The sequence below is a fragment of the Ictalurus punctatus genome, chromosome 4, assembly GCF_001660625.3.
Source record: "Ictalurus punctatus breed USDA103 chromosome 4, Coco_2.0, whole genome shotgun sequence".
Taxonomy (NCBI): domain Eukaryota; kingdom Metazoa; phylum Chordata; class Actinopteri; order Siluriformes; family Ictaluridae; genus Ictalurus; species Ictalurus punctatus.
Window position 1 is genome coordinate 22,743,562 of NC_071284.1, and position 18,601 is coordinate 22,762,162.

An 18,601-nucleotide genomic window follows, 5' to 3' on the forward strand; every position below is an offset into this window, starting at 1 on the left:
CCAGGGGTTCGTAGAGGAATCCAGCTGATGTGAATGGGTGAGGGTCCCTTTGGGTTGTCAAATGCACCTGCTGGATTCCAAAAGATCATGGAGGAGTGCCTGAGAGAACTACATGATGAGGTATGTCAATCATATTTAGATGATAATTAATTCAAAAACATTTGAGAATCATCTTCAGGACATTCGGAAAGTGTTGCAGTGTTATCAGAAAAATGGTGTCAAGCTAACGTCTGGAAAATGTGAAGTGTTCTGAAATCAGGTGCGATTTCTAGAGAGGCTGGTAACCAAAGATGGGTCCACAATGGACGCAAACTACATTACGACCAAGGCAGGGAATTTCATAACAAGCTGTTTGCAAAGTTTCAAGAGTACAGTGGTGTGCAAGGCTCCCATATGACACCTTATCACCCACAGGGGAATGCTCAAGTTGAGCAGTTTAACCGAACTTTGCTAGCAATGCTGAGGACCTTACCTGAGACCGCCAAAGCCGACTGGAAGATGTCACTTGCAAAGTTGGGAATGCATACAACTGTACAAGAAGTGAAGCAACGGGGTTTGCTCCCTATTATCTCCTGTTCGGCCATAATCCCCGACTGCCCATTGATATTATGTTCGGTGTACTAGCAAAGGACCAAAGCTCCTCTTTCCATAACTATGATGAGGACTGGAGGAAGAGAATGATGGAAGCTTACAAGTTAGCCTCAAGAGTGTCACACAAAGAGAAGGAAAGAGGAAAAGCTTTGTATGATCAGAAAGTGCATGGAGCTGAACTGATTCCTGGGAACAGAGTACTTGTCCTTAACTTCAAGGAGAAAGGTGTACCTGGGAAGCTTCAATCATTTTGAAAAAGAAAATAAGAAAAGAGTCAAGCTTGACATCAACACGGCAAAATCAAACAGACTGTGACAGTTTGGATGGTGAGGATGGTTGGAGATGCCTGGTTGGAGTGCCAGTCGACAGAGAGAGTCAGAACAACAGTCAAATCCTCTGGAACCTCATCCAGAGGACACGGTGATGCTGAATGATGCAGTTCCAGAGGAGGAACATGAGCAAGGAGCAGGTCAAGAAGAAGATGATACATGATACATCATCATCAAGAGGGGATGCCGGAGAAAGATGATGTTGAAGAGAGTAATGAGGAAACTCCTTTACACACTGCTTACAAAAGAGTATATCCTTTGAGAAACAGAAAAGCAAAAAAATGTTTACTTACCATACACTAGGTCAGCCTAGTATTGTAGATGGGTAAGCTGCTGAATTAAATCACAGTAATGAGTTCTAGTTAAAATGTTAAGATGTTAAATTAAAACCAGAATAAGATTAAGTTAATATTTCTCAGTCTAAAGAGAAGGTAGTAACCATAACATTCTGTAAGAAAACACTTACAAAGTAAATTCCATGGTTAAAGGTTAGATTCCTTCAGTGAAAGTACAGATTTCTGTTGATAAACAGTGATGGTGGTAGAAGATCATGGTGCACAATTATGTCTGCTACAAACACACTGCATGGAAAAGGAGATAAATGTTGTGCATGAATTACCGGTGAATAACCAGTTATGTATTCTGAATGCCGGGACTACATTCTATTTTGTGTGGGAGAATGTGGGGAAAGCTATAATATATATTGATAGATTAATATAGTTTAGAATTAAAAGCTATTTATAAATATTTCTTTTTTCAATAACTTCTGTTTTGTTATTAATAACTGTTGTTTAATTATGTAGTACATGCATGTGTATTTGTAGTATTCTTACAGCTCTGTGATGGGTGTCCAGTAGGTGGCAGTAGCCAGTGGGAGAACCCCGGAGTAGACTTACAAAAGAAGAGACAAAGGAGAGTTAGCAGTTGTTCACACAATGTTTAATGAGACTATCGGTATTGTATTGTGTATTAATGTTGCTGGCTGAAAAAAAAGAACCCAACCAAATTACACGCTTGTTATCTCCTTCAACTGTGCTAATTATCGCTTGCTGTGTTACTCTTTTTCCAGTAAATACATTTTGGAGATCTCCCTGCCTAAATATCACAAACTCGGTCAAGCATTTTCAGCAACATTAACGCTAAATGATGATGAACCCTAACTTACCGGTGGTCATTTGGTTTCCTCATCTCAGGACGGTGACTCTGCGGTCACAATCAAAAGCTCAAAGCAACGAACATTCACTTTGAAGCGAGTTCAGAGTTGGACGATGACGTCAGCAGCGCAGTCGACAACGTGATTGGGCAATAATTTAACATGTTGTGTTGGTCATTTGTGTGAATTTTTTAAAACACATTGGATAATTTAAAACAACATATGATGAAATAGTAATAACACAAAAAGTTTGTAGGATATAAAGACAACATTTCTATGTGTGTGTGGGCGGATGGGTGGAACAGGGTGGCGTTTTGGGGGCATGCATTCATTATCCCAAACATTCATTATGACTATCTGAAATAGGGATTCAGGTATAAAGTGTCTATTGCTAATTGTCAGTAACTGTGGCATATGTTGAGCAATAATATAAAATAAGAATCTGGGGTTTAACCTCATAGCCCACATAGCCACAGTGCATTATGTGGGCCTATGAGAATAACAGTGTTGGGTTAGTTTAATCAATCTTTACTGAACCTGACATGAATAAGAGCTAGTTAGGAAATAAGTCAGTAGAGCAAATAAAATGTAGTTCAGACACAATTAGAAACAAGTTTTTTTGACTGGTAAAAGTAAATATTCCTGTTACTCAATGAAAGGAATAATTAGCTGATAAAGGTCAATTTCTGCACCTCTGATTCACAATTATGTGTTAAATTATATGTTGACACCAAAACCCATTAACTACAACAAGGTTATCACGTGCAATTATTATTAATGCTATTTGATTTTGTTATTATTTACACTACTTGACTTACTATACTTGCTATTATTATTACCAATATTAGCTTTATAATGATTAATGATTATTTAACTGAAAATCTGTCATTGTCAGGTTGTTAAGATGGAAAGGTCCAATTTGCACACTGATTAGACATACACAGATATGCCAAGGATGCAATTGAGGGATAAGGCAATAAAGAAGCTGTGGAATTTACAGATTTAACCAAATAGAACATTGATGAATAAGGGCCATTGTAGGTCAGATGAGAAATTTAGATGTGGACCCATGTGTAAGCGTTTAAAACCCAAGTTTAAAAACGTATTCATATTTTCCAAAGCCAAAACAGGCAACAGACAATATTTATACGCAAAAGACCTGCCAATCAAACCTAGCAATCTCAGGTAGAATAACAAATGTTTTTCACACTCTGTGTTTGGCAAGACTTTGCACTGCCAAGGAACAAACAAACAAAACATAACACAGGTTTTATTGACTCTTAGAACCAGGAAGTAAACTCATGATGTCCACCTCCAAGGAATTTCTGATGGCTGGGAGGGATCCTACTCTGAGTTAGTGGGACACATTGATTCAAATGTTTCCCTCAAGCTATTGGAGAGATGACTAACCTTTCTTTATGCACAATCAGAATGACAGTGCTGGAGGCAAAGAAGAAAATTGCCATTTATTTGATAGTTGGGGCTGTCAAGTTTCAAAATCTATTATATAACCTACTAAGCATCATTGGAACTACAGTTGGAACTGTCTGTTGTGGTCAGATGACACCAAAGTTTTGGACACTATCACTGTTTTTATTAGGCTCTATATTTCTGTCACATTTTTATTTTCATAAATTGTGTGCACTTTATATAATGCACTTTGTAGTGTATTTAGGTTTTGTTTTTTTTATTCCATTTAAATTAATATAATGTATTTTCCCACAGAATACTGACATGCTTTAATATACATTATTTATTTATTTACTTACTTACTTACTTACTTACTTATTAATTATTTTATTATTATTATTATTATTAATTGGGGGATTGGTTGTTTAGTTTGGGAGGGTTCAGTTGTGTATGGCAGCATCTGGCCCAAACAGTATTTGCTCTGGCAAAATGTGGCCCCAGGGAAAATTGAATTGATGACCCCTAGTCTAGAATTTACTTGATTTATCTTTCATTTATATTTGTTTCTTTTCATTTATTTCTCTCTGTTTTTTTTCTTTCCATATCTCTTTCACTTTCTATTTTTAATTCTGCTGTTTATTCTCCTTTTTTTTTACTTTATTGCATCCCTTTTATTCCCTCTTCTTCTTTGATTCAATCTAATTTTAATTCACTCTCACAGTGTAATTGAGTTTAATCTCTAACGTTTCACATGATTGCTTTTTAATATCAGATAATATTTCACTAATGTGACTTTTCCCATTAAAATAAACTGAAGGAATGTTGCTACGTTCAAATTCTTAGCAATCAACAGCTCCACTTAAGCTCACGCTCAGTGAGACACTAACACACACCGTCTTTGTTACTTTCTTTCACCAAAGAAGCTTTGCATTGCTTTTAGCCATGATTTTGTCAGTTCCGTGATATATATATATATATATATATATATATATATATATATATATATATATATAGTATCTCACAAAAGTAATAACAACAACAACAATAATTATATTAGTCATATTATATTATATATTTTATATACAGTATCTCACAAAAGTGAGTACACCCCTCACATTTTTGTAAATATTTGATTATATCTTTTAATGTAACAACACTGAAGAAATGACACTTTGCTACAATGTAAAGTAGTGAGTGTACAGCTTGTATAACAGTGTAAATTTGCTGTCCCCTCAAAATAACTCAACACACAGCCATTAATGTCTAAACCGCTGGCAACAAAAGTGAGTACACCCCTAAATGAAAATGTCCAAATTGGGCCCAATTAGCCATTTTCCCTCCGCGGTGTCATGTGACTTGTTAGTGTTACAAAGTCTCAGGTGTGAATGGGGAGCAGGTGTGTTAAATTTGGTCTCATCGCTCTCACACTCCCTCATACTGGTCACTGGAAGTTCAACATGGCACCTCATGGCAAACAACTCTCTGCTGATCTGAAAAAAAGAATTGTTGCTCTACATAAAGATGGCTTAGGTTATAAGAAGATTGCCAAGACCCTGACACTGAGCTGCAGCACAGTGGCCAAGACCATACAGCGGTTTAACAGGACAGGTTCCACTCCATGGTCGACCAAAGAAGTTGAGTGCACGTGCTCAGCATCATATCCAGAGGTTGTATTTGGGAAATAGACGTATGAGTGCTGCCAGCATTGCTGCAGAGGTTGAAGGGGTGGGGGGTCAGCCTATCAGACCATATGCCGCACACTGCATCAAATTGGTCTGCATGGCTGTCGTCCCAGAAGGAAGCCTCTTCTAAAGATGATGCACAAGAAAGCCCGCAAACAGTGTGCTGAGGACAAGCAGACTAAGGACATGGATTACTGGAACCATGTCCTGTGGTCTGATTAGACCAAGATAAAATTATTTGGTTCAGATGGTGTCAAGCGTGTGTGGCAGCAACCAGGTGAGGAGTACAAAGACAAGTGTGTCTTGCCTACAGTCAAGCATGGTGGTGGAAGTGTCATGGTCTGGGGCTGCATGAGTACTGCCGACACTGGGGAGCTACAGTTCATTGAGGGAACCATGAATGCCAACATGTACTTCGGAATGCCTTCGGAGACAGGGCTGCAGGGCAGTATTCCAGCATGATAACGACCCCAAACACACCTCCAAGATGACCACTGCCTTGCTAAAGAAGCTGAGGGTGAAGGTGATGGACTGGCCAAGCATGTCTCCAGACCTAAACCCTATTGAGCATCTGTGGGGCATCCTCAAACAGAAGGTGGAGGAGTACAAGGTCTCTAACATCCACCAGCTCTGTGATGTCGTCATGGTGGAGTGGAAGAGGACTCCAGTGGCAACCTGTGAAGCTCTGGTGAACTCCATGCCCAAGAGGGTTAAAGCGGTGCTGGAGAATAATGGTGGCCACACAAAATATTGACACTTTGGGCTCAATTTGGACATTTTCACTTAGGGGTGTACTCACTTTCGTTGCCAGTGGTTTAGACATTAATGGCTGTGTGTTGAGTTATTTTGAGGGGACAGCAAATTTACACTGTTATACAAGCTGTACACTCACTACTTTACATTGTAGCAAAGTGTCATTTCTTCAGTGTTGTCACATTAATAGATATAATCAAATATTTACAAAAATGTGAGGGGTGTACTCACTTTTGTGAGATACTGTATATAAAATATATAATATAATATGACTAATATAATTATTGTTGTTGTTGTTATTATAGAAGCTGGCATCTGTGTCTCCTGATCTGCCACGTCTGGTTGAGGGTCTCGTTTCTCGGCCACTCAAAGAACAAGAAGTTCTGCTGCTGAATGGCCTAGAGTCACCTGAAACTTGCCCACATGACCTCACCCACTCACACGTGAGTACCCTTGAAGTTCTTACTAGAAATTTATTCTAGTAAGCAATGAAATGAGTGTGTGCATTCTGTAACAATGTTTCACCTCTGCTGCACTCTGATTAGGTATTATTAAAATAGTGTATAGGCCTACCTAATGTAATAAAAAGCAGTTCAAATGTGAGAGTTTATGTGCAACAAAGCCATCATTTAAATGTAGACTATCTAACTACAGTGATGCTTGGAAGTTTGTGAACCCTTTAGACTTTTCTTTACTTCTGCTTAAATATGACCTAAAACATAAATAGGTCATACATAAATCATAAATTATGAAATATTGGCTCATTTACCTCAATAAAAAATGACCAAGTATAATATTTTTGTTTCACTTGGGTTCTCTTTATCTACTTTTAGCACTTGTGTGAAAATCTGATAATGTTTTAGGTCATATTCATGCAGATATATATAAATTTCTAAAGGGTAACTTTCAAGCATCACTGTATAAACAATGGATATAAATAATAAAAATGTTATGGAACTTCCACAATATAGTTTACGATATTTACCCTTGCCATGGACATTTCTTAATATTGATAAAAGCTTTTGCTAAATATGGTTCCCTCCAAACCTATTGGAACAGCAAGGCCAATTCATTTGTTTGTGCGATACACCAAAGACATTTACCTTTTGAGATCAAAAGATGGATAATAGATGAGAGTTTAGGATTTCAGCTTTTATTTCATGGTATCTGGACATGTTAAACAGCATAAAACATAATACCTTTTGTATCAGGTCACCCAATTTTTAGGCAAGCAAAAGTATAAGAAAAGATAAGATAAATGAAAGTAAATAGCATATCCAGTGCTTGCAATAACTGCATCAAGCCTGCAACTCATTGACATTGACAACATGATTTTACCACAGCCTATTTCAGTTGTTGTTTGTTTTGGGGGGTTTATCCCTTCAGTCTCCTGTGATTGACTTGGCCAGTCTAAAACCTTGCACTTTTTCCCCCTGATAAAGTCCTTTGTTGACCAGTGTGTTTTGAATCATGAGCAGATCCTTTCTTTCGTTTCTGCAAGAGTAGATATTCAGAGCTGTTTGTTGTTTAAACAATCAGTCTAACAGGAAACACCTGGGTAACAAGAAACACCTGTCAGTCACGTTTCCATATTTTTGCTTGCCTAAAAATTGGGTGGTCTGAATCAAAATGTGCTATGTTCTATGTTGTTTAACACATCTACATTTAAATGCCAGGAAGGAAAAGCTGAAATTCTAAACTCTCTTCTCATATTCATCTTTTGATCTCAAACCTTCAGTCTACAGCAAAAAAACAATTTAATTGCCCTAGCTGTTCCAGTAGTTTTGGAGGGGGCTGTAACCAATGCCATAGTGAATATTTCATGTCAGATCAGCTGTTTGGTCCAAGTACATTGCATGCAGCAAAGGACTTTGTGTTATGGTAGGGGTTTTTTTGTATTTGCCTCATCCCAACTGATACAAATACATCTAATTATAATTTTGTTTGTTGAAATATGATTACATAATCTAACAATCATGGAACACAATCATTTCAAATAATCATGGTCAGCTAAAATAATTATAACGATAATGTGATAAGCCATGAAATGAGATTAATGTATGAACACTAACTAGAAAAGAAGTCTAGCATTTGGGACAGAGCCATAAAATAGCTGATATTCTAAATAGAAGAGCTCATGTTTTAGTGTTTCAGTGTGCCATTTTGATGCCATAGAATCGAGCTCAAATCATTTAGCTCTGTCTGTCTGTGTGTGTGTGTGTGTGTGTGTGTGTGTGTGTGTGTGTGTGTGTATGTGTGTGCACATGTGAATTACAGAGCCAGAGAGCTGCTGATGTGTGTGTGGTTCAGAGTGCCAGTGGGTGTCGCCCAGTTAAGTCAGACAGCCTCATCCTTCAGATCAACAAGTTCCTGATTGGTCTACAGTCTGGGCAGGAGAGGCAGCGGCATGTACGATTGGCCAGTCAACGTGTCTGTGATGATGACACAAATCGTTCTGTTTCATCCATAGAGGAGGATTTCCTCACAGCCTCCGAACATCTGGGGGAAGAAAGTGAGGATGACAAAAATGGTGAAGAACAGAATTATTCATGTATATTCATGTATCTGTCTTTCCATATACAATCTCTCTAATTCCATCCATCCATAAATCAAATAATAAAATCCAAGATTGATCTTTGATTAAAATAAACCATTGGCCTAATGCACATCTCTTCATCCATCTGTCCACCTATCTGCCCATCTAGTACCTGTCACTGTCTACATCAAATTTACACTGCCTGATCAAAAAGAACCAAACTCTCACTTACATATTAAACTGAAAAAACCTCTATGAAGTCCCATCCAGGGTGTATTCCCAAGTCAACGGCAGTTGCTACCCTAAACCAAATGAGCAAACATCTGTCAATCCACAGTTTGAGTATATATCCATCTGTTCATCTGTCCATCCATCTCTCTGTCTTTTCATCTTCTCTCCATTCATCTCTATATTTATATATCTATCATTTATCTTTATGTTCGGGTACCTCTATCTGCCAAAGGGGGTTTTACTATGTGCTGATTTAGAAGGATGTCTTTTGCACATGCCACAATTACTATTTATTCTACTCTTTAATTTCATCAACTATAAAGCAACTATGCATTCTTATTTGCAGAATTTTTTTAAAATAGTTTGCTGCAAATATTGCATTTACTTCTTTTAACAAAATATGCAACATGACCATGGGATACAGCTGTATCTGCCTGTTTTTTGGTTGTCTGTCCATCCATACATCTGAGATTCTTGTTAGTGTGCTATCTCAAGAACGAGTGGTTGAATGTTTGTCAGATTTATATGGAATTATCATTGTAATGAGCAGATGAACTGATTATACGTATGTTGGAATTGAGCCAAACAGGGTCAAAGTCACAGCAAGGTCAAATGTCTGAAAGGACTAGACTTATTCTCCGTCGATGCCATTGGTGTCAAGTTCTGCTTGTTTATCAATAAACCCAACACTGGAATCTCAATTTTTTTTGAATAGTTAATCTCATCTCATTCTCTTCTGAAACCAACCATCCATCCATCCATTCATTCATTTTTCCATTCAGCCTTTTCTCAATCAAACCTTCCTTTTTTTCTAAATCACACTAGAACACATTTCCAAATCAGTGCATGCCTTATTAACAACCTTACATTTATATTATATTATATTATATTATATTATATTATATTATATTATATTATATTCTTTATGCAGACACTTTTATCCACAGCGAGTTACAGTTATGGCACAATCTAATCTAAACCTTAAGTTGTTTCTGGAGCCAGTAATACAAGTGTTGCACAATTATTCTGTCATAACGTGTGCTGGACACAAGACCAAAACCATTTATTTATACTATCAACACTCTTCTTCAGCCTCCCCCTGCTGATCACGACTCTGCAATTTGATGCTTTTGACTTTGCTTTAGCAAAATGAAAAACAAAATCAGCAAAACATTAGTAATTCCCACTCTTTCCCCTTGGCAATTACTGCCAACGAAATTACTAAACTCTGCTAGCTTTTCAGAGCCTGCTTTCATCTTGGAGCTTATAGTCAAATGTAATTCATCTACATACCAGCTTGATTCTACTTATCACTTTCAGGTCATCTCAGCACCTAAATGTAACTTCATTAACATCTCACTTCTTTCTGATTCTGTTCCTACTACTCTGAATCACTTAGTCTTAAGATTCCATCATAGTACATTGTTGACCTTTATAGCCTTCCTATCACACCCAAATTATTGGAATTGTTGGTTTGTATCCTGTCAAAACTTTCATAATCAATAACAGTAATTTCTAATTGCTTCAGTCTATTTTTGTATGTAGTGTGTGAACACTTTATATTGCCAAAATCACAAATCAACAATGAAAACAATGCTGTTCCAAAGGTATTCCTTAAGAATCAGTCATTGGCCCTCTCCATTTCACCATTTAATCATGTTTTGCCTTTGTTATGCCTTCAGGATCACTGTTGTGCCAATGATACACAAAGCTACACTATTATATGTATTTGAGACCTATTCAATTCAATTCAGTTTTATTTGTGTAGCGCTTTTAACTATGGACATTATGGACAACTATGGACCCAATATAGCTTTACAGAAATATATAAATTCCCGATATAGATTTTAAATGTATGAATTTATCCCTAATGAGCAAGCCAAAAGGGACGGTGGTAAGGAAAAACACCCTGATATGCTATGAGGAAGAAACCTTGAGAGGAACCTAACTCAAAAGGGAACCCATCCTTCTATAAATGTGTTAATACTACATGGTCAAATAGTGCAGTTGTGTAACCAGGAAAATTCATTATAGTTTTTACATAAAGTCTGTTTGGTTGAACTTATCCACTGTTCACTGATGGAGCCTTGAGTGCAAAACTGTTTTTCGCAATTGCAGACCTAAAGCTATTATACAGTAGCAATTGTAGTCCAACAACATTTTTTCTATCAAATTCAGAAAATACAGAAATTTTACCCATTGGACCAAAATGGCTAGTAACAAAGTCCTCTGACATTGTCCTCATGGACCAGTACACTAGGAAGTGGATCGCAACAGAATAGGTGAATATAGGCGGAAACACATCCAGCACTCAGCACCCATAAATAAACAAAGCAGGACTCTTAGACACACAAGTGGCAGCATAGAAAAGAAAATACTCAACCAGAAAGTAGAAACATCATCTGAAAATTATAATTATAATAACAAAATTTTATAAAAGATTGAGGGATAGTGCTGAGGGTCAATGCAATGAGAATCAAACTCTGCTCAGTAGCCACAAGGCAAGACTAATCTATAATTAAACTCTCATTAGGAATAAGACAGAGCAGTCTGTGAAGGTTAGGCTCACCTCAGAGCCAGTGCATTATTTATTATAAGATAGAAAGGTCTTTAATGGAGGTATATTTATAAGACAAGAGTAGAAAATATAAAAGGCATTGATGAAGTTTAATGATACATCACTCATGATTGAGAGGCTACTATCACAATTAGAGATGGGAGTGAGTCTGTAATAATACTAAACTTGTAGTTTTTTTTTTTGTTTGTTTGTTTTTTTTTTGTGTGTAGATTTTCTTGTTTTCCCTTTTGGTCACCGAATTGCACAGAATTGCACCTAATTTGGCCTGGATATATAGAGAAAGTTTTAATGAAGTCTTTCCACATAATAAGGTTATAATCTTCCTAAAATAATCCTATACTTGTATTGCTAATCTCTGTCCACAATATAAAAACATTTATTCTTTAATCTCTATAGATGCAGATGGTGGAGTTTTAGTAGAATCAACCAAGATGCTGAAGACAGAACAAACTAACAAGAAGAATATGGTGGAAAGAGAAGACAGTGAAGACTCGGATACCCTTTGTGCTTCCTGCAAATCCCACAAAGTTTCCAGAACTTCCAACAGACGTGATATCACTCCTAAAAATAGCAAACAAACCAACAAAGAGTCAAATTATGCCTCCAGTCTTGCTGAATCCGTTCTGCAGGATGCTTTTATCTACCTTTCTCAAGACGAGTCATCCTTTTCCACTGAGGCAGCAGTGTCTATCTCCAGCTCTACAAAAAAATCAACTGATGAGCCCAATCGAAGAAGAACACACTCCTTTGAACTTCCAAAAATTGTGATAGTCCAGAGTCCTGATAACTGCGATGAGCCGTCTGAATGGCCTGGAACACAATCCTTTGGTGTACCTGAAAACCAGGATGTGCAAGAGATGGGAACTCAGCAGCACTGGCATCACAGCTCACCAATTAGACACACGGCTAAGCCTGTGGAGATAGCTTTAGCATGTGCTGCTAGCATCATTGGCACAATTAGCAACCCACAGGTCACAAAACAACTAGTGTTAGAATCGGCAAAGAATGAGGAGGAGAAAGATGAAGAAGAGGACAGAGAGACAGAGCAAATAGACTATTCATTACCTTCTGCAATATGTGCCATGTCCCAACTTTCAGAAGCAGTAGATCCAGTAGGTGTAACTGAAGATTCATGTGAATTGTCTGCAACATCAATGGGACTGCTGTCAGCAGCTCAAGCATCCACAGCCATTACTTTACACTGCAATGTAGCAGAAGGATCTAGTATGGACACATTTAGATCCACTGTGGCTGAGATTCTCTTGAAGGAAGCTTTAGAAGTCCTCATCCACAAACAGAGCTACACCAGCATAGCAAACTTCTTGGAGACCACACATAACAAGATTGTGGATGGCATCATGGATCCAAGAAGGTCCTATCAGAACCATTTGGTGGGGGACAGTTTTACTCAAGAATTAGCAGAGAGTATGTTTAAATATGCACTGGAGAATGCTATAAAAAGAAAAGAGCTTAGAGGGAAGGATTCCCCCAACATCCACTGCTTCCTCCTGGAGAGTGTAAACAGCTTGCTCTTTGATGTTCTTTGTGCCACATCAAGAAAATTTGGTGACATTTCAAAATGTACCCCAGAGTTATCAGATAGGAAAAAGAGTGAAGACAGTGAAAAAGAAAATGAAACCACCACCAAGCCTGGAGGAGAAGCAATAAGCCAAGTACAGCATTTGACTGAACTCAAACAGCCTGAAAATACCAATGAGGTAGAAAAGCTTTCTTTACTTGCAGGAAAAAAGGAAAAAGAGCAGAGAGGCATGCAAGCAGAGAAAGAGAATGAATTAAATGTGAATGAGCCCATCAAACATACTCAAAGCAGAACTACTACTGCCACAACCAGGGAAGCTGAAGTCAGGCAACAGATTTTCTCTTCGTCTACAGGAACTCTAGTGTTGTCTAAAACAAATCAAGGTGAGTCCAAGACTTCTGTTGCATGTTTTGCTGAAGACTTGGCAACCACTGTGGTCTCAATGGCTACAGAGCTGGCAGCAATATGTCTGGAAAATTCGAGTGGTAAGCAACCCTGGTTTTGTGCCCTGAAGGCAGGATCTGAAGGGTCCGAGGGGCTCCTGTTGCCCTGCCGCACAGTTACACCTTTCCGGAGAAAAGAGACACAAAATGGAGTAGTGATTGCCAAAAAACACCGTGCACCTCGCCTCAGTGAGATCAAACGCAAAACTGAGGAGCAACCTGAGCTCATGGAGCGACTGGTGAACCGTGTAGTTGATGAAACAGTCAATCTTGATGATCCAGCAATGTCAGACCCTTTCGCACTTTTTGCCTCAGAGGTCACAGCCAGGATAATGAACTGTCCTGAACTAAATGTAGTGGACACATCCAAACCAGGCCAGTCATCTCGCAGCCGGCTGCAATGTGAGAGATGGAGCAGTCGTGGAAAAGCCTCCAGTTATGAAAGTATCCCTGAGGAAGAAGCAGATACTTCTGGAGCACCCAAGACCCTAGATCCAGGAAGCAGACTGGGTCACAACCTGAGTCGCGGAAGCTCAATATCTAAACAGTCCAGCTGTGAGAGCATTACTGATGAGTTTTCTTGTTTCATGGTGAACCAGATGGAGACAGAAGGCAGAGGGTTTGACCTACTGCTGGACTATTATGCTGGGAAAAATGCTAGCAGCATCCTAGCAGCTGCTGTTCAACAGGTGACAAGCAAGAAAAATGGTCACCTCAATGTCACCTCAATGTCGGCTTGCCTGTCCAAACAGTCTAGCACAGAAAGCATTACTGAGGAATTTTATCGCTACATGCTCAAAGATCTGGACAAGGAGAATAAAGATTTCAGGATAACTAAGACCAAAGATTGGAGCAACAGCCTTTTGCCTCCACCCTCCAGAACCCCCTTCTGCATCCGTCAATCATCTGTTCCGGACAGACGATCATCTGACTCAAGGCTAACTGTAAACTCTCCCATTAAGGCCAACTCATTTGATGGATTTGCTCGAAATGTGCATGGTGACTCTCTCAACATTTATCCATCCAACTCTGTGTCATCCACAGGACTATGTAAATCTGATTCCTGTTTATACCAGCGTGGCCAGACAGACCATATTACAGACATGCTCATCCATGAGACCTGGGCCAGCTCTATTGAGTCTCTGATGCGTAAAAACAAAATAATATCTGAACCCTCAGAGGACAGCACAGAGCAGGACTCCTCCGATTCTCAACCGCATGTCCAGCTCTTTGCTAATCGACTAGCCACAGACATTGTTGAGAGTGGCAAGTCACTTATTGGATGCCAGCAGGAATTAATGGCTAGTCCTGCTTCAGTTGGTGAGAGGAGGCGGGGTTTTATGCAGTCTTGCTCAGGAATTGGCCAAACCTGGTCCCAGCAAGAGAGTGCAAATCGTGGACAGAGGGAGGTTCCTTTGATTCACATTGAGCCAGATCAAAAAGATGAAGGGTCTGAAGACATGGAGTGCAATAATCACCTCATCAGAGATTCAAATGCCAATGTTCAACCTCAAAGTAGCAAAGAAAAAGTAATGTCAATCCAGAACAGGTAAAAGAAAGCACAAAGACACTTTTCAAAGGTCATGCTCCCAATCAGACAATTTCAAGAGCAACAGATGAGCTTTTCACAAGCTTTTAAATTGCAGAAGCTCAAACACAAAGGTAACATTTCAGTGTATCAGAGCTGCTTTGATCTGCTTGAGAGAGAGGAAGCAACAGAGAGAGATTTTCTTAAGAATAAAATTGCTGACCATTTCCTTTACTACCTCCAGTGGCTTGGAACTTACACACTGAATAGTAATAGGCAGCACACAAAAACAAACACTGCAATGAGGACACATTATTTAAATGCCCTCTTGTTATTTGTTATAGTAATCATATATAAGATGTGGACTGTAACAGTAATGTGGTTACCGTGACAGCCCTGCATTAGATTTTTTTATAGTCATAGATACTTCATAGACTTTATGACTGGACTTGTTATATTACAGCAGTATACACGCTCACACAAAAGTCCAACCCTGCATTACAACATGTGCCATTGTCGAGTTGCACTTTTTTCCATTTATGCTTTGTTGAATTCAAACCTCTTAATAGTTGTTTCATTACTTCATCAGGTTAAGTGAAATTCTAGGTTAAGTGAAATATCACTGTAAGAAAAAAAAACCTGACCACGACACCCATATGTGGTTCTTCCCCAAACTGTATTGTATAGAATTCTATATATTCTATACAGAATGTCTTTGTACGCTGTACCCCACTGAACACCTTTAGGATAAAGTGGAACACCAACTGCACCACAGGCCTCCTTGCCCAAAATCAGTGCCTGACCTCAGCAGCCACACTCCAAAATCTAGTGGAAAGCCTTCCCAGAAGCCAGGATTAAATTTGGAATGGGATGTTAGCACATATAGGTCTGATGGTCAGGTGTCCACAAAATTTGGCCATAGTATAAGGTAGATACCATATATTAACTGATATAAATTGATTGTGCTTCAACTGATTTGTTCTTGCATTATACTGTATATAACTATATGATTATATATAACTATATTGTTATTTCTGCTGAACAGTGCACTTCCTGGATAAGTGGACACTTGTTAGGGACATTAAGGGGGCAATTTGCAATAGCTGGACAACTGGCATTAGCAAGTATAGTGACTGTGATTTTTGCCATGTAACACACAGTGGTTTTACCATCTACACTTTTGCACCACCAGGGACAACAGCAACAGGACACCCACAGCACCCTCTACTTGTGTGGAAGGGACTTGTCGCTCTCTCAGCACTAGCAGTGATGAAAGTGGCTCAGGTGGTTGGGCTCAAGTTGCCCCTGATGAAGATCCACAAGAGGAAACCACTTGTAGTTTTATTCATCTAAGTGAAGGGTCAGTTTTTCTACTTGCACTAAATGCTAATAGTGACTGTGGTGTTGAATGGCCATTACAAGGCTCCATTTGGTATGCCATTGGAATGCTTAATGCTAATGCTAAACATTGTAACTGGGTCTCTATTAAAGCTATGAGTGTTTAAATTCTGATGCTATCTGTGATGTTGTAAGGCAATTCCAAGCCTGCTTCATTTGGCGCTCCACTAAAGCTATTATAATGCTAATCCTGATGTTGAGCAGTTTGCTCATTTACTCCATCTGGTTTTCCATTATAACAGCATGCACTAAGTAGTTAATGATAACCACAGTGTTGAAGAGCCTATCTAAGGCTGCTTGATTTCACTCTCATTTAAAGCTACATGTGCTAAATGTTAATTCTAACAATGGTGTTGTGGAGCCATTTAAAGACTGCTAAATTTGGCTCCCCATTAAAACTACATGGGCTAAATATTGATGCTATCTGTGGTGTTTGTGAAGCATTTTAAAGCTTCTCCATTTGACTATTAATTAAAGCACAAATTATGCTAACTGTGGTGTTCTGGAGCTAGTCATACTATATCTGCCCCACAAATGTGTACTTTGTGTATGTTTAGTGCAAGTAAGTTTCATAATGGAACATTCAGTGAGATTTTCATGCATTCTTAATATCCCAAAGTACTAAAACCAACAAAAAATGGAATGGAGGCTCCTGAACACTGCACCCTGCTTTACACTGTGAAAGAGAGGAGCCATTGCTATCAGAGCTGCTCTTTTTCTTCTTCTAGGTGTATGAATGTCACTACAGTATCGTAGATGAATAAGGGAATTCAAAATACATTAAACTTGGATCATTTCAGGTACATGCTCACAGCTTTATCCGTATCAAAGTTTCTACTATTGCATCTGTTAAAGTAATTGTTTCTGTTAAGATTTTAATCTGCATTAAGACTCCATTCGTTTACCTGAGGGGGTCTGATCGGTCCTCTGAGGACGTGCACTGATAGAGAAGCGCCCCCTGCAGCCTGTAGGTATCAATGTTTCACGACCACACACAGAATATTCCCGCTATGCTTATGTGCTGAACTTGCATTTATGTGCAAAACTCGCTTTCGTAGGCTTTTAAGTGGAAAAAACATAGAACCCGTCTTCATTTCCTGAAAAAAATATAGTCAGTTTGAACTGGAAAGCCGTCCCCCCTTCAAACTCAATCCCCCTTGAAATTCACTCACTCCTCACTCAGTCACTCTTTGTGTCAATGTGCACAGTGTCAAATGACTTCATTCTGTTTTCTTGGTCTTCTATCAAACACCAGTGTCCACACTTCTCAGATCTCAGTTTACTCTATATTTATTCATTTCTACCATCACATCCAATTTTCTAGCAGTAATTCTTTCCTTTTAATGCAGTGTAGCTGGAGGCATCAACTTTTCAGTTATTCAAAGTAGTAACAAATCACACATGAAGGGGAAATGCATAAACACGCACGTACACACACGTTTTTATCCGAATGATTAACGTTGTGTCAAATTTTGACCCCAAATGGGACCCACATCACACACATTTGGTGCATTAAATCTTATTCCTGGTATATGAAACCTTGAGTGTGAGAGTGCAAAAGTGAAAAATTCAAACGGTCCACAAGGCCATTAACATCCCAGAGTTGAAGCTGTTCTGTACTGAGGAATGGGCTAAAATTATCACAAGTCGATGTGCAGGACTGATCAACAGTTACTGGAAACGTTTAGTTGCAGTTATTGCTGCACAAGGGGGTTACACCAGATATTGAAAGCAAAGATTCACATACTTTTATCACTCACTGATATGTAATATTGGATCATTTTCCTCGATAAAAAAGTGAACAAGTATAATATTTTTGTGTTCTTTAAATTTGTTTAAAATTTGTTTCATTGAATTCTCTTCATCTACGTTTAGGACTTGTGTGAAAATCTGATGATGTTTTAGGTCACATTTATGCAGAAATATAGAAAATTTTACAGAGTTCACAAACTTTCAAGCACTACTGTAGGAAATTAATCTGTGCTACAACTTAACTGGTTGTGCCATTGAAATTATTTGTGCTGGTTTGGCTTTTTTTTTTTTTTTTATCACGCTCGACTGTTATCTGAAAACCCAACAATATGTTTATGGCTAAAATCAACATATACACAGTGCAAATGAATTACATAATTGTGCAATTGAAATACATTTCTTTTTCCACTAAGTTCACTATCTCAGGGAGTCCCGGCCAGCTGTAACACAAGCACAGTTTTGTCCTAAGATATGTTTGAACATACTACTGCACGAGCAGGGTTTAAATGTACACGCCCTGTTGCATCTCACAACCTACCTCTGTGTGGCAAGCACAGTATAGAAATTCTTCCCTCTTTCCCTGATGACTCCAGCCTAACAAAGGGACTCTTTTGACTTATGTTGATAATTTTCATGTAGATTTGCCCCATGGTTTTTGCTTCAAAGCAAATATTAGA

The 18,601-nt window shown here is 38.6% G+C and overlaps 1 protein-coding gene across 3 annotated transcripts in view; it reads left to right on the top strand.

The window, feature by feature from the left end:
- sphkap (SPHK1 interactor, AKAP domain containing) overlaps nucleotides 1-18,601 on the top strand; it is a 77,573-nt gene that overhangs the window by 47,404 nt on the left and 11,568 nt on the right. For all 3 annotated transcript variants that reach the window (XM_053678067.1, XM_017465714.3, XM_053678066.1), the window contains 4 exons: nucleotides 6,224-6,361; nucleotides 8,196-8,448; nucleotides 11,660-14,795; nucleotides 15,967-16,134. In XM_053678067.1, coding sequence (XP_053534042.1) covers nucleotides 6,224-6,361; nucleotides 8,196-8,448; nucleotides 11,660-14,795; nucleotides 15,967-16,134 — 3,695 coding nt within the window. The remainder of the gene's footprint in view (nucleotides 1-6,223; nucleotides 6,362-8,195; nucleotides 8,449-11,659; nucleotides 14,796-15,966; nucleotides 16,135-18,601) is intronic.